Genomic DNA, 21,809 nt, shown 5'->3' on the forward strand with positions numbered 1-21,809 from the left:
TGTAATATTCTCCCAGTTTTTCCACAGCAGCTTCGGATGCAGAGATGGGTCTGCCAACAGCTTTCTACCCTCAGTGTGGTTCCTGTTTTGGGGAAGAAGGAACCCCATCTCCTGGTGGAGTTTAGGGAGGTGCTGCCCACTGAATGCCCTGGATGCTGGGGACCCAAGCTCTTGTGTTCCCATGGGAGGCAGGGACAGGGACAAGCTGCAGAGGGAGGAGACTCCAGGCACACCTGAGCATCTCCCTGCTGGGTGGTGTGAGGCTGCAAGTCCTCTGCAGCCCCAAATTCAGCACCTGGAGCCACAGTGTGGCATGGGGCGCACACAAGGCTGAGGATGGACTGCATCTGAAACATTACAGGTTACAGAAAACGTGGAGGTAACCTGCTCCAGGGATGTCCACCTGTGCATCCTGGGGTGCTGCAGGTCCTGGGGGGCTGTGCTTCCCCTGCCCTCCTGCCCATTCCCCCAAGGTCAGGGTGGGTTGACTACCACTGTAGCCTGGCTGCTGGGTTGTTTCAAACCCCAGCTCAGGACTGCCAAACCAGAAGATTTCCAGGTACACCATGGGCCTTGGGATGCCAGGGAGATCTAAATAAAGCTTCTAAAGACCTGCTCTGCAAAATGCTCGTGTCCAGCTCCAGGAAACCTGGCTGCTTTTTATGGCATCTAAATCAGCAGTTTCCTGCTGATGCCAGCACTGCATTTCTGTGTGTGTCTAATTGTGTAAAACAACAGAACTTGGCAGAGCCACGCCAGCTAGGGAGGAGCTGGGTTTCGCACTGAAGTTTTTTCTCTCTTTTTCCCTTTTCCTTGTTAAATAACCCCATTTGGGCCTCCAATAAAAAACCAAAACATCTGGTGCTGGGTATTTGGCTGGTGGGAAGCAGCTCCTGCTGAGCTGAAAAGCACAGCAGCGATGCAGAGATTGCTGGTATGGATCAGTAACACTTAAGGTCGCATTCAGGCATTATCCCTGTCTCTCCTGGCCTTTGAATATATGGACTGAGGACACTGAGGGAGCTGTGGTGCTCTAAGCTAACATGCAGGTAAATCATGCAAGTCAGTAAAAAGGCAATTGAATCAGTAAAGAGTCCTTCAAGCCTGATTTATTGATGCTGTCATGTGAGATCTCAGCAGTGTAAGATGTTGCTGTGAGAAAGAGATAAATCAGTAGATCACAGGAGCATGGTGGGTGTTCAGTGAGTAGGGGACAGGGTCACTCCAAGCCCTGGGTGAGCCTCCCCAGCATGGCTCAGGGCTGTTCCCCTTCCCTAGCCAGCAGTGAGGCCAAGCCTCTGCCTGCCCAGCCTGCTAGGTCTGCATGAAGAGGTGGAAGTTGGTCCTGGTAAACTCCTGGTGGATGCTGTCGAGTAATCTGTCCGAGTCCTGGGGAACATCTGAGAGGACCTGCTGCCCTGGGATGCAGCTCTGCTCCGGGGTGTAGGTGAATGTGAAGGAGCTGGAGTAGATGAGGCCATCGTCCCTGATCAGCAGGAGCGGGACCGTGATGGGATATCGCAGCCACCTCCAGTCACTGCCAAATGCAGACACATCAGGGACGACACACACGAGGGACTTGGGGCTCCTGGACACAGTGCAGGAGAGGAAAACGTGCATTAACCGAGGAAGGTCCTGTGCAGGAGCAGCCAGCAGTGAGTGACTGCACTTCTCCTCCATCCTGGAGCTCAGTGTGCAGCCTCCAACTGGCTTCCTCTCTCCTCCCAGTCTTTCATTCCTCTCTGCCAGGGGTGCTTGGTTGTTTGCAGTTCCCTGAAATCCCTGTTGTCCCCCACCCATGGCTATCTCCAGACTGCAGGCAGGGCACAGAGCAGGCACCAGACTCATCCCTGCCTCTGCTTGCAGTGCTCATGCTTGCCCCTGCACCATGGGCAATGCAAGTGTTCTTGTCCCCAAGGTCTGTAACCACATCCTTCCCAGATGTGCCCAGGAAACAGGCTTCTGTTTCCTCCCTTCTGCCCAGCTTCCTCATCTGTGTTACCTGTACATGGTCTCTGCTTCCACATCTCCGAACCAGACCTTGAGGTGTGCATGGAAATACTCCCCCTGCACCTCCAGCATGGCCACGTCCCCGCCGCCTGTGAGCTGTGACAGGCAGAGAGTGTGGCAGGGTTACTGCGGCAGAGTGAGCCACACTCCTTCTCCCACAGCATACGCATCTCATTCCCAAAGCTGGGAGATGCCACAGGGGCGGGGAGGGGACAGCCCGGGGCTGTGCCGACCTGCAGGGCAGCGATGAGCGGCACGGGGCTGACGGGCTCCCGCACGCAGGCCAGGCTCTCGCTGAACGTGTATTCCACCGTCTCCGTGCTGATGATGGTCCAGCACGAGCCGTCGTTCAACAGCTCCCGGTTGGCTTCCTTCGGGCAGGGAGATGCCTGTGAGGAGTGTCAGAGCTCCGAACGCTGCAGTGGAGATGGTGGGGAATGGGGCTGGGATGCCTGGCTTCTGCCCTCAGTGTCTTGGTTCCAGCACCTGACCGCTTTGCTCATGGGGAAATGGGGATCATGATTCCTTTCCAATGACCTCAGTTTCAGCGTCCCCACCAAAGCTTTGCCATGATTCTGGCCTTAGTTTGGATGCGAGACCCCTCCCAGTACACGCTCCCCAGCCCGACACAACACAGGAGTTCGGGGAGATGGCAGCAGGCAGGTCACCTGCTCCTGCACTGCCATACCTGGAACTGGATCACTTTGTCTGTGGAGAGACACAGGTACATGCGGTCGCTGCCCTGGAACTGGAAGGCACACTTGTGGAGCTGGGAGATGGGCTCATCCACGTCCAGCATGGCGTACTGCTTCATCACCTTGCGGATGATCTGCGGGCGGCAGCATCCCGCCATGGCACGGCCGCTCGGAGCCGGGGGGCCGCCAGCTCTGTGCGAGCCTGGCACCCGCAGGGACGGAGCTTACCAGGGGAGGCAGGGTGACGCCGGTGGCCGTGCACACCAGCTGGACCACGGAGCCATAGCGGATGTACCCTTCCCGCAGGGGGAACTCGCTCCGGGCGCAGCGCTCGTCGGCTGCCGGGAGGGAGAGAGGCAGAGTCACCGCCCGGGGAGCAGGTTAACTCTGCTAGGCACAGGTCTGGCCGTGCTCCCGCTGCTTTCCTAATGCTTTCCTACTGCTTTCTTACTGCTTTCTTACTGCTTTCCTACTGCTTTCCTACTGCTTTCTTACTGCTTTCTTACTGCTTTCTCTTGGAGACCCCACCATTCCCTGGGAGCCCAGCACGGGAGAGCAGATGGGGATGCGGTACCTTACAGGGACACTGCTGGAAGCAGCGTGGGCAGGAATACTGTTTTGGGCTTTGGCCTCTTCCAGGCAAGTAATTTTCTTGGATTTGTGAACCTCCAGACCAGTACAGCTCTTGCTGCTCTGGTTACAGCCGCTGTGCCCTCAAAGCCAGTGGGAAACGTCCAGAGCCACACGAGGAATGACGGGCAGAGGGGAGACTGAGCCACATTCCTGCACCTCCAGGCTAATACCCACAGCTTTTGCCTCCAAGAGCTGCCGTTGCAGGATGGGATAGCCAGGCCTGGAGGCAGGCAGCCCTGGGCGTGGTGGCATCAGTGTCCCCCGAGGGTGCTTACCCAGGTGGAGGGTGAAGGCTGCCCACTGCCTGGCGCTGGCGATGAAGGCTCCCCCCTCCACTGACAGGTACCGGGTGCTGACGGTCTGGGAGCGCAGGCGGTTGAAGAGGGACACTTTGGAGCCCGAGGAGATGCAGACTGTGGGGAGAGGTGGCAGGGTTAGTGCTGGCCAGGACTGAATGATGGCTCTGTCAAGCCCAGCAAGGACAAGCCCTGGTTCCTGGGGTACCCAGCCTGGCAGCAGCCAACACTCTCTGCCTTGACCACCACCACTTCCTTCCTCTCTTGTGTGAATGTGGGTGAGACCTGGTGAGGGGACGAGGTCGATGTCAGGGCGTTACACCTTGTGCTGGGTGAATCATCGGGAAACGCGACAGCTCTGTGTCAGATATTATCTCTTTTGGGACTTCCCACGAGCTCTAGACCACTCCAGAGCCAAGCTGTGAGCAGAGACCATCTCATCCTGAGCTGGCACCCACCTCCCTCCCCACAGAGCCATTCCTGTACTCACGGTCTGTGTTCTTCAGGGATTGCTTCTTCTGTGAGGGTTTGGAGATGACCTTGATGAGTTTGCTGTGGAAGGTGCCGATCTCCTGCCCGTTGCTGAAGAAGAGCTTCAGGACCAGGCGGAAATGCTTGCGCTTGTCCGTGTCCGAGATGTACAGGGCCTTGGCACAGCTGAACCCCTGCCAAGGGCACAGAGGGGTGGTCAGCAGCTCCAGCCCAGCCCCACCAGCTGTCCTCACCCTCCTCACCTCCCTAGGAGGACATAATAGCGTCCTTTCAACCAGCCCCGGGTTCATTTAAAGGGAGAAACGAGCAGAGATGTTATTACAGGTGGAATGAAGAGCTGGGGATCGGCAGAGGCTTTATTTACACTGGGGGCAGAGTATTCCTCATGGAAACGAATGTTATGTGTGATTTATCCCACATAACATGAGAAATCACCCTGGGTTTATGGTTTCCCTCATCCTGGCCGATATGCTGTGCCTTAGCAGCAAGGCAAGCACTGCAGACAAAGGCTCTTTCTGTGAGCTTCCTGGCCTGCCTCAGACCCTGTGCTCTTTGGGGACCTCAGATAATGCTTTTTCTCCTTTTTTTCCCCTCCAATCAAAAGATGCTAGAACTCTGCTGAAGCGTTTGAACTTTGGGATCAACTGGGGTTTTTATTTAGCTGTTAATCTGCAGATGAAGACCAGGCTTTCATTTTGTGACAAGCAGCAGTGCCACTCATCAGGAGAAGGAACCAGGGCTGAGGGAACTGTGCAGATTTTGGCAGCCACAGGGCTGTCAGCCTGAGACATGGTTCCAGAGAAAGACGGGGATCTTTGGGCTGCCTGGATTGCTTCACGTGCCACAACAGGCTGGCAGAGTGGGGGATTATGGCTAGGAGAAAAGAACTGTGACATGCTGAGGATGGGGAGGGTGTGACATCCCAGGGTGTGGGATGATGCTGGTGACAGCCCAGCCCCTGCACGAGGGGGATCCCCACAGCCCCAGGGAGCCACGGGCTTTACCTTTGCATCTGGCTGCTCCTCAAAGCTGAGCTTCTGGGTCTCCATCAGGCTGCTGCCCATGCTGTCCAGCCCCATGTACCCACACACCCGAAATCCAGCCTCTCCCAGGTCCCTGGCTGGAACAGACAAGAGAAACACCTTCCAGCCCCCCACACAGGCTCAGCTTCTCCAGGAGAGGAGCATGGCCAAGCTCTGGCCCTTCCTAGATCTGCACTCCAGGGGCTCAGGCTTGAGCAGGAAAGGAGTTTGGGGGGCCAAACCCAACATAAACAGACTCACTGTCCCCTTTGCAGAGGCAGAGAGCAGCTCTTCATGGTGCAGGAAGGAAGGGAGGAGAGTCCAGGGCTGCTGCCCAGTGCTCACCTTTTATCTGCTCCTGCTTTAACTTCCATCCTGGCCCGCTCAGGTAAACACAAGGTGGAGGGCAGAAAAACCTGCAGAGATAAGAGGGCATTTTCTCACTGCTCTTCAGCACCCTGAAAAGGTGCTGGGGTGGCTGTGCTGAGAGCAGAGACCTTCACTGGGGATCGCCAGCACTGGGGGCAACCCTGTACCCTGGGAGGTACATAGAGCTCAGCAAGGGGCTGGGGACCCTCTGCCCTGCCTCCAGTGCCTGGTTCCAGCCTCAACAGCTGCCACATCTGGTGCTGCCACCGGCAGCCACGATCCCACCAGTGCCAGGATGGCCCTGGGATGGGAGGACAGGAACCCTGGCACCCGCGCCTCCAGCTCCTCCAAAGACAGGGAGTGATCACACCCCACCTCTGCCTGACTGCCATGTGGGAGCTTCAGCAGGCTGGGAACAGAGTTTACATTCACAATCAGTTTTGGAGCCCAGTGCAAATAAATCTATAGCCAGAAGTTTGGAAACCCATTTTCCTGTGTTTTATTTGGGTTTCCACTGTCTTTGCACCGGTGTGAATGGTGTAAATTCATCCTCTATTGATACTGGGTAAAGCACTAGCAGAGAAAACACCAGTGCAGGGGGTTGGACATTTTGGAGCCCTAAAGTTCTGGGTACAGGTTATTTAAACAACTCATCCACAGCACAGGCTCCTGACTGCCACTATTAAGGAAAACAGCAGCAGCACCTTCGAACTTTAACCTGGGAGCTCTGTGCAGGTTTTCTCTCCCTTTTCAGACCTGGTGTCTGATTTTCACACTCACCCCTTGCACAGGGTCAGGAGCAGAGAAAAGAGGCTGTGATGAGAGGGCTCCCTCCTGGCTGGGAGATTCAGTCCTGAAATAACTTTCTTTACCTGTGGAGCAGCAGCCCCTGGCAGGAGAGTGGATGTGGTGAGAACTTTGTAAGCACAGCCAGCCCATCCCAGAGCTGTCTCCTGGGGTCGCTGGGGTCTGGGTGGTTACACCTTGGAGGCTGAGCTCGTCGCCTCACAGCTATTCCATCCTCAGTAATAACGGGGGAGTATTTCTATCACAAGGATTAATGGGGGATTAATTACATTGCAGTGCCGCAGTCTGATGTCACTGCCAGGGAGTGGCAATTCTGGAGATTCAAGCCAGAACCTCAAGGTGTTTTTGCAGTGTGGGTAGGATTTTCAAATATAGCAGCTTTTTGGAGACCACTGGCATTGAGGGAAACGCCCCAGCCCCTGCTGTGGCCGTGCAGATTTTAAGACAGGAGTTAGAGGGCAGTTAAAACACTAGCCTTTCCTTCTTGGGGGGTGAGATTTGAATCAATTCTTGACTTCTTTTACTTTATCTTTCTTTATCGCTTCATGGAAAGAACCTAACCACTGGGAATGTCTAACTGGGATGGATGCAGGTTGGAGCTAATACCTTTCTTGTGTTATACAGTTCATGGAGATTATATGATAGCTTTGGATGCAAAAGATGTCATGAATGAATGCAGAGGGGATATGTCAGACAATCTGCTCCACCAGCTTAGATCAGCGAAATCCAGCAAGGCTGAAATCAGGTAACTGAATTTAGAAGTGGTTATCAGGGAAGCTGGAAGCATCTCCCACCTTTTTTCATTGCCGTAGGATTTCTGTGCAACCTTGGCGTGCAGGATCAGCACAGTCTGGTCTGCTGGCAGCTGCAGGTACCTCCTCACGCTGTCCTGGAGCAGGCTGCCCTGGTATGGGTTGGATCTAGGAGACAGAATTTCCCTGGCACCAGAGTGGCACCAGAGCCAGCTCCTGCCCAGCCCAGCAGGGAGCAAGGAGCTCCCTCCATGTCCAGCCTGATGGGGTGGGGAAGGTGGAAAGGCTTTCCCATCAGGAAGCACTGCAGCTCAGCTGCTCTAAGAATGGTGCTAGCATTGAAAAACATCAAGTTTGGATAATGGAATAACTTAATGGAACTGCTTCATCAGTTTGGCACCGAACGCACACAGGACATTGCTAAGATTTCCAGCCCCATGCAATGGTGGCTGTGCTTTAAATAATTATTAATTTGTTCTCCACCTGATTTGCTTGTTGCTGTATGGCTTTAGGGTGAGTTGGGAAGCGATGCTGCAGAGCTGTGAGTGCAGCTGTGAGCTGCCATGCCAGGTGGAGCCACTCGTTGGCTTCTGTAGGGGATGTTGGGTAAAAATAGCTGCATTTTTCTCCGAGACCTAAAAGGTAGGTGGTTCTTCTGATTGTTTCTGCTCTATTAACTAGAAGGAGTTCCCAAGCACCTGGCATTTGACTCTGTTAACTCGGTAGGTTGGGTGTTAAGCAGCTGGAGAGAGATGAGGTGGGTCTGAGACACCCTGCTCTGCCACCTGGGCATGTGTGCAAGGACTGGGGAGAGCAAGGGGGGAGAGCTCTGGGGTGTCAGCTGTGCAGGCTTTCTGTGGTGCTGCCTTGCCTTCAGAGGAGGGGAGACCACTCACTGAACAACACCAGCCCCTGCCCTGCTGAAAGCCCCTAAACCCCCTGGGTTTGGGGCAGGAGCATTCGCTGAGTTTGGGATATTTGACTGGATAAAATGAAACCACAGGAGTAGGATTACACTCCTGTGTAGGAGTCTCTCCTTGGCACATCTGTTAACGTGGCCACTGGGAACATTGCTCCTACTGAGGGGACCCAGCCTGGCTGGTGAGGACTCTCCTATCAGACAGAGGTAGTAAAGCAGAGGCCAGGGAAGGCTGTGAAACCCCAGCCTCAGTGGAAAACATCAGAGTAATTGTGGGAGAGCATCTGGGGGCTGTGGGCAGCGCTGAGGGATGACTCAGAGGAGAAGGGGTGACAGTAGGGGCATCAGCCATGGCCATGCATGGAGGAACTTGCAAAAGGTGTGCAGGGGAGCATTCCCATTAAACATACTCTCTCCTCCCCTTAAGCGGGCTAGAAATGGAGAAAAGTTGAGAGCATAAAGGATCAAATGTGTGAAGAGAGGTAAGCCTGGTGCTGCCATCACCCCAAGGCAGGCTCCTCATGGTGAGCTCCTCTGGGCTCAGAGGCCAGAGCAAGCTCCCTGGGAGAGAGGCTGCAAGCAGTCATCCCAAGACACCTTCTAGAAGAGCTGGCCTGCCAGCTCTGTTCTTCCCAGTGCAACACTTTTAAAAAGGCTGTGCCCTTACAGCTTTTAGCACCCATGTTGCAATTCGCTTTAACACATATCACTTCAGTTCCAGCTTTCCCACCTTTGGATGGAGCTGATGCTCTCCTGTTTTATAAGGAAGGAAAACACATATTCCATACAAGCAAATATTTACCCAGTGTCTTCTGTGAACACTGCCACAGGGACCTGACACTTTGCACTGCACAGATGTGCTCTGTTTGGTTACTGGAGGGGCAATATAATCTCCTGCCCTCCTTGTTCCTTGTTCTTTATCCTAGATGTGTTATTGGATCACTAGTAAACACAAATCAACAGAGCCCTGCCAGAATCAGATTTACAGCCAGGGCCAGTGTCAGTGTCACCCACAGCATTAACTGCTACTCTGTGCCTGGAAAATGAATATTTTATGGCCATTCCTGACTGCAGAGCACAGGCTGCCACCAGGCTCTGCTCCTGTGGCAGCCCCAGAGCTGCTGCCAGCACAGGGCTCTGGGCTTAGCCCTGGCTCACCCCACAGCACTCATGGCAAGGGACAAGGAGCTCCTTTGCCAAGGCTGTACCTGTTCCCTCCATCGTGGTGCTGGAAGACTCCTGCTCCAGCACACTGAAGCAGAGTTTTATCAACCAGCATCCCACCAGTGGCTGCTCCATGGTGGGTCACTCAGTCTTGCTGAGAAGTTTCACTCCACTTTCTAGCCAATGAATAGTTTATATCTCTGCACAGCCAAAGAGATCCCTTAAGAAAGTTATTTAATCTTTTTCCATAATGGCAATCTGCAGCTGTTTCACTCCTCTGCTGCCAAGCCATGGTGTGATTTCAGCTTTGATCCGCCTTTGCTATTTTTCCCTTCATATAAAAGCGCTATTTGGGAATCTCTCAGTAAAACTCTGGGTTGGTTTTGGGTTTTTCTTTTTTCTTTCTTTTTTTTTTTTTGGTTCACTGGTTGGTTTTTTTATTCTTCTTCTTTTTCTTCTTTATTTTTTTTTCAGAACAACTGAATATGACTGGGATAAATGTGGACATTTATCAAGGAAATTGGCCTGACCCTGGATACTCTTTCACACTAATGCAACACAGTGTTAAATGAGTACTGAACCTTGCTGGCTCTGTTCAGTAGCATTTCACCCTCAGTTTGTCAGAGACAACGGGCACACAGCAGGGAAGAGCTAGGCTGGGTGTGTGAATTTTTTCCTGGTGAGTCTCATCGTTCAGTGTGCTGCGTAAAATTAGGAGTATAGCTTTAGGTCCTTGTGTCTCAGCTGCAGTGTCACACTCTGCATCCCTGTTAGTGTCACCAACACAGTCACCAGTGCTCATCCACAAAGCTTGGGGTCTCCCTGTGGGGCTTGTCTGCCATTAGCCCCTTGGCAAAGCAAGGAACAGCCTGGTATGGAGGCCAGGCAGTGGCAGGGAGTGTTCAGGAGCAAATTGCCAAGCCCTGTGGATTAAGACGTGTGCTGACAGCGTGGGCTGCAGCAATGCCTGCTCTGCAGAGCCTCCCACAGCAGTAGCTTAGGGCAGGGCCAGGCTTGTGCAGGTATCACTGCTCCCTGCCATCCTGCATAATGCCAGAGGCACATGGGTCACTGCCTGGAGCTTATTTAAGAGCCTTCTGGAACAGTTATCCACATGCTACTTACTGCTTGGAGTGGGAATGTGCATGCCAAAGGCAGGTAAACAGAAGGTAGCTCTTCAGATTTGATGTCCAGCTGGAGGAACAACTACCTAGAAACTTGGCCTTCTTTTCTTTGTCCATTCTCTGCGGCCCTTGCCTTCCAAATTTTGGGGCTAAATTGTGTCAGTGACGCACTTCTGAACAGCGCTTGCCATTCTGCCCACAGAGGCGACCACCCAGCATCCATCATCTGGTTTAAATTTATCTTCAGGGAGTCAAAGGGCCATTGCTAAAGCAGCTCAGTATACCCACTTGGCTCCTTCTGGCACCTACAGCCTCCTCAGGGTTACAGAGAATTATTCACTCCCTTCTGACATTTATTATATTAAATTATTAAAATGCTTTGGTTGTAGTGCAGTGTTAGTTCAGTGTCATGTTAGCAGCACCACACGGGCCAGGCTCTTACGGCTCTCACTAAAAGCTGCCTTTTCAGAGCCTGAGGTCTTGGCTGGGGCTCCACTGCTCTCCACACAGTTGGGCATTATGTAGAATGAAGGGGGGGGGAGCAAGGGGGGATCCACCACCTTTCTCCTACACTGATTTCTGGAAGGCTTTCCCCTTCCCTGCTCAGCCTGGCACCACTTACCGAGGCTTTTCCTTTGCTTTAGGTCAGGATGTGCCTCAGGAGAGGGTGTGAGTGCATTTGTGGTGCATCTCTAGGGTGGCTCTGCCCTGGTGCTTGAGGTGGGAGAGACCCAAGGTACACCAGGGGATTTGCTGTGCTCTCTCCCGTGGGAAATGAAGCAGAAAAGGAGGAGTGCTCTGTGTGCTTTCCACAGGAGACACACAGCTGGACCACCTTGCAAAGGGCTGTTTCATGTGGGCACACAGAGATCCCAGACAGGCGCCGAGAGGCTTGGGTAGGGTTGGACCCCACAGTTCCATTGCTGATTTTAGGAGACCTGATGTTTACCACCACAGCTGAAAATTATCCCTCTCCCTCCCAGCAGCAAGTGTTCAGGGGCATCACTCAGAGCTTTGTCCTGCCTCCAGCTGGGGAATGCTGCTCCCTGTGCGGGACATACCCGGGTCCACACGTCACCTTCTGTGTGCACACCCTTGGGCTACTGCAGGAGAAGAAAAAGCTCTTTACAAGCACTGGGAGAAGCGAACTGCCCTCTGCCCTGCTCCTTTTCACTTCAATGAGCTTCACCAGCTCAGTCTGCTGAGGAAGGGATCTGATATATTTGGTCCCCTGGGAATGAAAGTACCCGACTCTGGAGACCAAAATACAACCCTGGCAGCTATTGTTTAGAAACTGGGTCTTCAAATCACCTCTTTATACAAGAACTGGGACTCACACTAACAGTGTCCCCAAGTAGTGCAGGTAGCACTGAATTGAAGTGCAGAGATTTAATTTTCTGCTTCCCCCCCCTCTAAAAAAGGAGCTGCAGTTTGCCTCGCTCAGGACACAGCTGCCCTGAAGCTTGCTGGGGACTTGCTGCCACAGAGGGCAAATTGTTCTTCCCTCAGTTTGGGGAAACCAAACATCCTAATAAAAAATATCCATTTTAGCGGTCTGGGTTATATTTTGTGCAGATCAGGAGAGAAAATGCCTGCAGTGCTCTTGGGTATGGAGTCAACGCAATGTTTATGCAAAAGGAAAAGCCATTAGAAATCACAGAAATGAGAAGCCTGCAGTTTCTGGCTTCCCTCATTTTTCAATACCTCCTTTAATCCAGACCAACCCAACCCACAGCCCTTGTATATGCATGGGTATTTATAAATCCTGTATTTTCCTCACTGCACACACAAGTGAAATTCAGCCTTTTCTAGGCCTGGGGGATTTATCGACCACACCAAGGGCAAACAGTGGCAGAGAGCAGGAAGCATGGAAAGCCTGTGGCAGTGAGCTCTGCAGGGAGCAGTGGGCAGCCAGGGTGGGTACCTCAGCAGCACCAACACCCTCAAAATGCCCAAGTTTGATAGACATCTGCTAGAAAATTCAGACAGTGGGGGTGATTTACTGGAGTCTCCTTTCTCTGCTCCTTGTGTGCAGAGAGGAAGGGAAGTGCTGTTAAAGCACCACAACACAGTCCTATAAAGCACTAAAGGTGGTTCCTGCCACCACCAGATTGATCTAAGTGCTGGGAGAAGCGGAGAACTGGGAAGGTCTATTCCAGGGTTTCCTAAGAAGCGTCTGCTGATGATCTCCAGTGCACATCAGTTGACCTCGATGGAAGCTTAACCTGAGGCTCTACAGCCCTCCAAGCTCTGGTCTGCAGTTTCCTGGTTCAAACTCACCTCCCCACACTGCAGCCACTGTCTGCTGATGTTTCTAAACTTCCAGGACACTGTAGGTCAAATGGATATTAAGCTTTTTCCATGAACTTTTGAGTTTAAGGGGGCTCCCAGATGCACTCCCCCAGCAGGGAAAGAAACAATAAAAAAGAAAAAAAAAAAGAAGAAAAAAAAAAAAAGGAGAAAAATAGACAAAAGAAAGAAAAATATAAAGAAAGAACTACAAAATAAAGAAAAAATAAAAATTAAGATAGAAAAATAAAGGGATTAAAAAATAGAGAAAAATAAAGAAAAAAGGAAAATAACCCACTAAAATCAGCCGGGCCCTCCAGGCCGGTGAGCCCAGGGCCGGTCCCGGCCCGCTCACCCCTCGGTGCCGGTTCCACCTGCGGGCAGCTCCCGCGGGGACCCGCACGGCGGGGCGGGGGCAGGTGGCAGCCCCCGAGTCCCCCCCGCTCCCGGCGCTGCCCCGGGGCCGGCCCGTGCCCGCCCCGCCGCCCCCCCGCTCCCCCGCCCCGTTAAATGCCGCCGGGGCCCCGCCGCCGCCCGCCCCGCGTACCTGAGCCAGCAGCGCGGCGGGGAGCGGCTCCGCGGCCGGCACGGCACAGTGAGGGCGCTGAGGGGCTCCGCGGGCACCGCCGCCCCTGCCGGGAGGGACACCACAGGAGGACGGTGAGGAGGCTGCGGGTGAGTCCGCTCCCGGTCCTAATCCCGATCCCAGTCCCGATCCCAGTCCCGATCCCCATCCCGATCCCAGTCCCAGTCCCGGTCCCGGTCCCGGTGCCGACCCCAGCCCGGCCCGGCGGGGCTGTGCGCATTGCCGAGCGCCGCCGCGGACATTGGCAGCCTCCGAGGGGGCTTTGCCTTGGAGCGGGGCTGGCAGGAAGGGGAGAGGCGATCCTGGGCGCCAGGAGCAGAAAGCAAAGCCGGGAGGAGGGGAAGAGCATAACCTTCGCCCCTAAGGATTTTTCCTTCCATCTGTGGGCTGGAGCCTTCCCGACCCCCGGCCGCACGGGCTTGGCCCCGCAGCGGTGTGTTCGGTGGGGCAGCCGGGGCACGGCACCCGCTCGGCCCCTCGGTGCCTGTGTGCGAGGGATGCGAACTCCTCTGCGCTGTGGGGATGGCTCCGGCTGCTGCCCTGCTCACCTTTTGCCTAGCTGTCGGGCAGGTCCCTGCTTACACAACTGAGGATCTCTTAGCGGAGAATGACAGGGTCTGGTGCACCTGGGCAAGGTGTACTGAGCAACAGGAGATCGAGATCCGGCAGGAAGATAAGCTCAGAAGTGTACTCTAAGTTTGTTATGCACCGTTTCTGCACGACTGGAAAATTGGGTCTGTGCATACTCGTTTGCACAAGCAATCATCCACCTTTCCGCTTATCATTCCAACTGTTTCGCGGGATAAAATTAGCTTTGGGCACTTCTGTTCCAAGAAATTACATGGGAAAACTTGTTTGGAAAACCAGATTATTCTGCTCTCATTGTGTTTGTGTGGACACGCACTCGCTCACTCAGCGGAGCTGAGCAGATCCACGGTGTGGTGCTGTGTGCTCTGCTGGGCTTTTGCCCCGGGTTCTGCAGAGACAGCCTTTGCTGTGGTGCAGAAAGCTGCCGAATCCATTCAGGAGGCAGGCTGCAGAGTGGGAACCGGTGTGGCTGAGGAGGATGGCGGGGAAACAGGACTGTCCCATGTCAATGGAAGCCACCACCTGTGTTCAGTAGCACTGAGGGAAGCAGGAGTCCATGAGAGGGGCCTGTTCTCAGTCCCAGCTCTGAGATGAGGCACAGGGCTTTGCCTCTTTTGCTTAAACACAGTTTTTTTGCTTCAATTAAATCCAGATTATTTATAAAGTTATTACAAAGTTCTTCCTTTGGGACCCCTCCCTGTGGGACCCTCTGTAGCATCTCTTGATAATAAAGATTTTTTTCTTTTTATGTTTTCAAGAATGGGAGCAATTAATCTCAGGCAGTGAGTGTGCAGATTCAGAATAACAAGTAGAAACTGCATTTCACAAGCAGATTCTTGCAATCTCTGCAGGAATTCATTAGATTGCTGTTGATATCAGCAAAAAGCTATGTATGGGGAAATCTCTCAGATCTCAGCCCTGATGTTTGCCACTAGGATATGGATAAATTCAGCCTCATCTGAAATGCAAATTCCCTTCTGGAAACCGCTAGACAGATCTTGGTGTCTGCAGAAAAACAACACTTTTCATCGAAGCAGGCAGGGTATTGCTGCATCCAGTGGGGAAAGGCTGTTGTTGATTTTTGTGGAAGTTGTAACTTTCATTTGTTGTTGAAGAATTAAAGAAACCATGTGTGCTCAGCACAGGATGGGCTCGGGAGCTGGCCTGGTTGACAAACAGAGAAGCTGTGGCCAACAAGGCAGCTCGTTGTAGGCAATCTGTGGTCACAGAAGATGTTTGTGCTCTGATTGCTCATAACATAGCGTTTCCCTTGAGGTTGGCATTAGGGGTTAAAGGTTTTCAAGAGAAGTCTTTGTTTAAACATCTTTAAAGTTTCCAATAGGGGCCCCTTTGTTCAGTCTGGAGCAGTGTGCCTGCCTTGTTAAAAACTCAGCACTCATAAAATGCCATTTACAAATGCCTGATGAATATGGCTGAAACACGGAGGGGAGATAAATAGCATTTGTGTCTACACACACACGAGACTTACAGACAAGTCCTACCGTGAGTGAATAAATGGGATCTAGAAAAAAACACAGAAAAAAAAATAGATGGAGTGGTGCTTATAAAGAAACAAAAAAAGTCAGCTACTCCCCCTGCACCACTTGGGCCCTTTCATGCCAGATGTCTCCTCCAGCCAAGCCAGGAGGCTGAATGGCTCCTGACACTTGTCATTACCTATCAGCAATCGTGTTTTCTCCACTTTGGGCCCAAAGAGTAGCAAATTGAGCGCTTGGGCTCCATCAGGTGCCCATGCAGCTGTCATGAGGGCTCCACTGCTCTGCTGGGCATGGGGGCCCTGACTCAGTGCTCTCCATTACCTGCTGTGGGCTGGTGAGCATCATCCCTCTGTAGGTACTCACAGCACAAATGTTTTCAGCTCTTAGAAGGCTTTGGTTCTCTCCTGTCTTGGCTAAATAGAATGGGTTTTAAACCAGCTCTGTTACAGCAGGAGAGGGTAGAGATGTGTGCTCAGGAGACCCCAGAGACTGGTTCACAGTGATGGCAGCATTTCCATGTGGGATGCTCCAGACTGCTGTGTTTTATCCTGTGTCTGAATCATTTGTGGTTCTCACACAGCTTGTCCTTCCTGGTGTTTTCTACTGGAGTCAGAATCCATCTTCCCCACCAATATTCTGTCTTTGCCTGTTTATCTGCAAACTTCTGATCCTCTTGCTTTGCAGGCCCCTGCTTGCGTATGAGTCCATCCCTAACCTGGTCCCTCTGGTGCCCCACATGGAAATCCATAGGGCTCAGCTGCTGTCCCTTGCAGGGAGGTGGCAGTACCTTGGTTTCTCTCCAGACTTCAGCTTTTCTGTCTCTGGGCTGTGTTGTGCTTTGCCAATGTGCAAGTTCAGGAGTCTTTGAGTGTAGTCTGTGGACCCACAGGAGTCCATGGTCTGTGGCAGGAACCAGTGGGAGCAGATCTGCTGATAGCAGAGATAACCCCTGTACAAGAGTCTCTGTCTGGGCTGGAAAATCAGGCAAGCTCCACACATGGAAAAATACTGCCTTTGGGAATTCACAGCTCATGCACCTGCAGCTGGACTTGGATGTCTTCCCCAAAGCATTACCTGCTCTTCAGCATGGGCAGAAGGGAGGCCACAGCCCACTGATGAAGCTCTTGTCTGGTCCATCTCCTAAGGGGTGACAGCATCCCAGTCCCAGGACAGCAGATCTCCTGCTGCCAGTGGGACGTGGAAGCTGTGAAGTTAGGTGTGAGACATTTCCTGTGTTACCTTTGAGCTTCTCCCTGTGAAAAGCATCGACACAAAGCTTTTCTGTTCTGAGGAGGGACAAAAAGTCCCCGCGTGCCTTTCTGCAGCTGCCAAACGCTCCTCACTTTCTGCTATTTCAATTAAACACATAGCAGGATGGGCAGGATAAAGGGGAGAGGCACAAGAATATTCTCCTGGCGTGTTTTCTTATGCCAACACATTGAGTCACATCTCTAGAGTGAGAAATATGATATGAAGATTCAGAGAAGGAGGTCAGGCAATGAATCCATGATTGCTGGGCTGGAATAGCAGGCGGTCTCTGTGGTTGTCTGTGCCATGTAAACTTCCTGGAGGTCAGCTGGGGATAGTGGTCCAAGCAGATCTGGGAGACAGATGTCCTGCTAGTAACTATCAATCTCATACCAGCTCTGCGGCATCAGGAGCTCGGCTGACGAACTCTGCACCAGCCCAGGAGGTGATCTGGGCCATGACTCTTTTCCTTTGTGGTTGAACATGCATATTTCTGGTGGAAAAAAATGCTCTCTAACACCTTCCTCCCAAAACAAGAACTCGGGCAATGGATTGCTGTGTCAGCTTCTGGATGGCCAGGACATCCTTCTCTCCAAAGTTTGAAGTCTCTTGGCTCAGCTCAGCTGTCTTCCAAGGACTTGTTTGTAGAAGAGCATTTGCTTTTTAAAGAGAGTCAGTAAGGTGGATCTGTCCCCTGTTGATCATTCTCCATCAAAATCAGAGTATTCTAGTTTTGTTGAAAATAGCAGTTAGGACATGGGCTGAGTTGTGCAGCTCAGGGGACAAGTGCAGCCTAAAGGTCTTGAGTGGGACAGAGAGAAACAGAGAAATGGCACCAGCAGTCCTGAAACAGGAGCCATCTCTGACATGATTAGTTGAACAAGGAGATTTGGCAGGGTTATTTTCCTCTACCCTGTTTTCCTCTTGGCTAGATCTTTAACATTTTAATTTGCAAGTGAATGCGGCTTTTATTTGTGCCAGCTGTTGCCGAAGCAGCCCAGGTACAGCTTGTTTTGGTGCAGGGCTGTCTGGGCAAGAGGCTTTCCTGCCAGGTGAGTGCCAGAGCACTGGGAGGTCTTTTAGAGATGGACTGATAGAGAGAGATGCCCTGTGCTGTTTGGAGAGCATCTAGAAGGGGATGCTCTGTCCATTGCTATACCCAGCATTTCCTTCCCAAGGGGACTTCAAATGTCATGTCACAGTATAAACCTGCCAGGACTTGTCTGTGAGTCAAAGACATCTATTACTGCAAAAGGACCTGGTCAAGAAACCCATCTTCCTCCTGCCCTCCCTGTGAATATAGAGGAGTGGGTTCCATAAAATGGGGAATAGGCTTTTGTGGAGAGCAAGCAGAGCAAAAGAGAAGTTCCTCCTGCATCCAGCAAGGTTTTCCTGTTACAGCACTCCTGCTGATTTGCTTCTGTTGGGTTTGGAGCCTTGATGTGCTGTTGGAGAAATACAGCCTTGTTTTTCAAACAACGTGTCCTTCCAGGTGGCACTTGGCCCAGTAAAGCTGCCACAGAGTTGTAACTGGAGAGCTCTGTGATGTCCTGGAAAGAGTCTGCTCTGGTTCTCCCACATGTGTTTGGGAAAAACCAAGGACACATCAGTCCTTAAACTCTGGGGGAAAACCCTTTTGGGCTGGAAATTCAGGCCATTTCCATGGTCTTGATATGCTTGTGGTCCCTGAGTCTTCCTTGCTCTAAAAACGGCATTGCTGTCCTCTCTGGTGGGATTTGCCTTTTGTCACCCAGCTGCTGTGGGGGATGAACACTGAGATTTTGGAGCTGTGATTGAGTGCAAGGTCAGTGCTGCCTATAAAATGGTCCTGAGGGTGGATTCAGTGCTCATGAGCAGCAGAGATAGCACTGAACCAGGCATCCGAAAGCAGAGAGCACCTGGAGATTGGGGAGAAACCAACCTTTGGGCAACTCTCCAGGAGAGGGTGGATCCAACTCTCAGGCTGTCCCAGGCCTCATCCTTTCACACTGCTTGCAGGTCTTGCAAACACATGGACAATGTGCCAGCAATTCATCCATGTTTCTACAACAAATTTTGGCATCAAGAGGTGCCTCCAGGATGATGTAAGTTGTCTGCATCTCTCCAGGTGGCTCTGGTTGCTTCATTGTCTCCTGGGGCAAGACACACATCTGCCTTCCTCCCTTGGTCCCACATGAATTTTGGGCAGCCTTTCTCTCAGGCATGGACTAGAAGGATGATGACTTGCTGTCCTGCTGAGGGCATCACAATTTTTCTCCCCATCCTCCAGCTTGAGGATGCTTTTGCTGTCTTTCTGCTGTTGTCTTGGCAGAACTCAGGTGCCCTAAGTGAAAGGACTCAGGGCTGGGACTCCTGGCCATATTTTGATTGGGTTTTTTGACACTTTCATCAAATAACACTGATGGAATTGAATTTCTCAAAACTGCCTGGTTTGGTCTCTGCAAAGAAAAGCTCTGCAGAACAAAGGAGGGTGCATGGAGAGGCGGATGAGGAGGGTGAATCTCAGCAATATCATGTCTAGGGTCTCTCTACCACCGGTCAAGGCTTCCACCACAGAAATAGGTGCTGTTCCCTGGTAGCACATGTGGCACCAGTGCCCTGCACCCTGCCACGTGTGCCTGGACCTGTTGTGTGTGCCTCCTCCTGTGCACAGCCTGCTGCATGGGACAGTCCTCTGCCTTGGCTGGTGCTTGCTCACAGACTCCCAGCTCTTCCCCACTCCTTGCAACTCATGGTGATCCCTTGTCCTGGCTTCTTGCAGGGTCTGGAGCCAGCACGGCTCCATAACCTTGGTCCACAACCTGCTTTCCTCCTTGTGACACTATGGGCAGGGCTTTTCCTGGGCTGTGAGTGCACTGCCACCTCTCCCTTCTCTATCTGCTTCATCCTCTCTACAGTTCAGTACAGAAAGCCCCCCGTAGCAGCAAGGAGGGGAGGGAGCTGGCAGCATTCCTCCCCCTGCTCCCTGCCATGTCCTTTGGCCTTGCCCGAGGCAGGGTGTGCCCAGGTCCATCTGGATGAACCAGAAGAGGAATATTCAGAGTATTTCTGTTAACCTGTAGCCAGGAGAGAGCTGCCAAGGAGGCCAAGCTGAAACCTGAAGCAGCTGTTTTTCCTGAGACTCAGCATTTGGCAGGGAGAGCAGACGGACAAGTGGTGGAGCAGGGAGGGATGCAATCGCCCTGGGGAGCAACACTGCCAGTGGAGGTGGCCAGGGAAGGTGTGCTGGCTTACCTGTTTGTCCCTGGGGATCCATCTCCATGTCCTCCTTGGCTGAGATCACGTGTAGAGTCAAGAGGAGGTGACCCTTCTGTCCTTACATGTGGCTGTCCCCTTGGTCACCCTCCTTGCATCCCGCACTGAGCACCTCCTTCAGCACTGAAAAGCAACAATGGTTTCTCCCCTTGGGTTGCTCAGAAATGTCAGGAATGGTCCGAGTGTCCCTCTCAGCTCATCTGCAGGGTTTGGCTGAGCCAGCCCAGGCAGCAGCACTCACCTTGCCTGGACTTTTTTCCTTTATAGCTCCGTGTTATCTCAAGGTCTCTGGCGCTGCAGCCGGCGCTGTTTGCCTTGCCCCGCAGCACCTGCCTGCCAGCCGCTCGCTTCCCACCCATCTCCCTCCCACTGCTGCACGGCTTGCAGGGGTGCTGTGAGCCCTCAGGGGGTGAGGACTCCCTCCACAGGGATGCAAGTCAGCCCCAGGGAGGTCAGGGTAGAGGGAAATTGCCAAGTATGGGATGGTGGGAGAGATACTGGGGGACATCTATCCCATCATCTTTGCTTCCCTGTCCCTTTGCTGCTGGGGCAGAACTGGGCATTAAGTTGAATCAGGGACCAGGACACTGTCCCAGCCTGGTCTCTGCTGCCAGGACCAGCATATGACTGAGCTGCCATGCCCTGCCCTGTCCAGGCAGCATCAGCCCTTCCAGCTGTGGGGAGAGCCAAGACTTCATCCAAAAGCTGAGATGCTGTTAAAAATAGATCAGTCGTGAACTGGTTTTCTCCTTCTTGGTTCCTGGCCCGACAGCTCATTCCTCCCCCTGGGCTGTCTTTGAAATTCTCTGGATGCTGTGAGACACAGGCTCCATAGCAGCCTGCCACTGCAGGGAGGTGAGAGAAGAGAGCTGCAGAAATGTTCTAGGTGGCATAGCTGTCCCGAAAATATTTAGTGCTTTGTGAGTACTTTCTCCCAGGAAAGAAGCAGCACTGCAAAAAGAATTTGCTAAATAAATGGGGAAACAAAGCTGGGGAGTGCTGTTTGCCCCTCTGCTCGCATGTGGTGAAGTGACACAGGTGTCCGAGCAATCCTGGCCACAAAACAAAGCTCACCTCTGCCCCCTGGAAAAGACCTGTCAGGTTCTGTCCCTGCTCATCCCCTCAGCCAGAGAGAGCCCACTGGTCCTTCTTCTGGCTCTGCAGGAGCTCCCGGCACTGCCGCGGAGTCACCGTGTCCCGGCTGGTCCGGGCTGGTCCCAGGCTGGTCCCGGGCTGGTCCCGGCTGGTTCCGGGCTGCTCGCCTCCAGGGAAAGGCCACGTCTCTCACTTTGAGTGAGTGTTCTGGATCCCACTATCCTCATGTCCTCCTTTTCTGTCTTCCTAATTCTTTAATATAGTTTTCCAGGTGTGAACACTGAGTCTCGAGACAGTTTTAAGATGCAGCTGTTAAACCTATTATCAGTGTCCCTGCTATCAAAGACATGGTGTTCAGGGCTGCACGTAACCACTGAGCAATTAAACAGCAGCCTTGGTGATGAATTACTTACAGCTGAGACCTCCTGGGGCTAAATAAATACTGGCTGATAACTACTGATAAAATGAATTTTTGTGTGGTTTTTTTTTTCTTAAAAGCACCCTTCCAGTATCTGTGCCCAGTCCTGGCACCACACATCTCCTGGGGAGAGTTGTTTTATCTGCGGCATTTCCATCCCTAGCACCTTGGGTTTCCAACCAGAGCTGGAATAAAAATAAACGAAATAAATCCATGTCCCTGCAGGAGCCAGGAAAGGCAAGGCAAGACAACACAGAGGTGGGCAGGGAGGGAGAGAAATGACAAGCTGATGTTTTGGGTAACAAGTTTAAATATCTTTTCCCCCAGTGATCCCACCCTAAAGACATGAAAAAACTGTTGAGGTGCAGAGTATCCCTTGGAAAAACCTTTAGGACAGGGAGAGCTGCAGAGTGCTGGTGGCAGAGTGGTGGGGACCCTGAGGGGATGGGAAGGAGAGCAGCAGGCTGGCAGTGCTTCAGCCAGCACCTGCCTGGGGGAAGAGCTGTGAGCCCACCTGCACAGGCACCCTCACACCCTCTGCCTGCAGA

General features: G+C 52.6%; 1 protein-coding gene across 1 annotated transcript; it reads right to left on the reverse strand.

Annotated features, from left to right (window-relative positions):
* Positions 1 to 1,120: 1,120 nt before the first annotated feature.
* RBPJL (recombination signal binding protein for immunoglobulin kappa J region like) lies at positions 1,121 to 19,971 on the reverse strand. Its single transcript, XM_066330604.1, has 12 exons — positions 19,728 to 19,971; positions 13,120 to 13,204; positions 7,119 to 7,244; positions 5,494 to 5,564; positions 5,131 to 5,246; positions 4,125 to 4,299; positions 3,614 to 3,751; positions 2,934 to 3,043; positions 2,699 to 2,839; positions 2,244 to 2,399; positions 2,003 to 2,106; positions 1,121 to 1,588 (listed from the first exon to the last, which is right to left on the reverse strand). Exons 1-12 carry the CDS (start codon positions 19,753 to 19,755, stop codon positions 1,315 to 1,317), a joined length of 1,524 nt encoding a protein of 507 aa, XP_066186701.1. The 5' UTR covers positions 19,756 to 19,971; the 3' UTR covers positions 1,121 to 1,314.
* Positions 19,972 to 21,809: the final 1,838 nt, after the last annotated feature.

The sequence above is a fragment of the Sylvia atricapilla genome, chromosome 16, assembly GCF_009819655.1.
Source record: "Sylvia atricapilla isolate bSylAtr1 chromosome 16, bSylAtr1.pri, whole genome shotgun sequence".
Lineage (NCBI taxonomy): Eukaryota > Metazoa > Chordata > Aves > Passeriformes > Sylviidae > Sylvia > Sylvia atricapilla.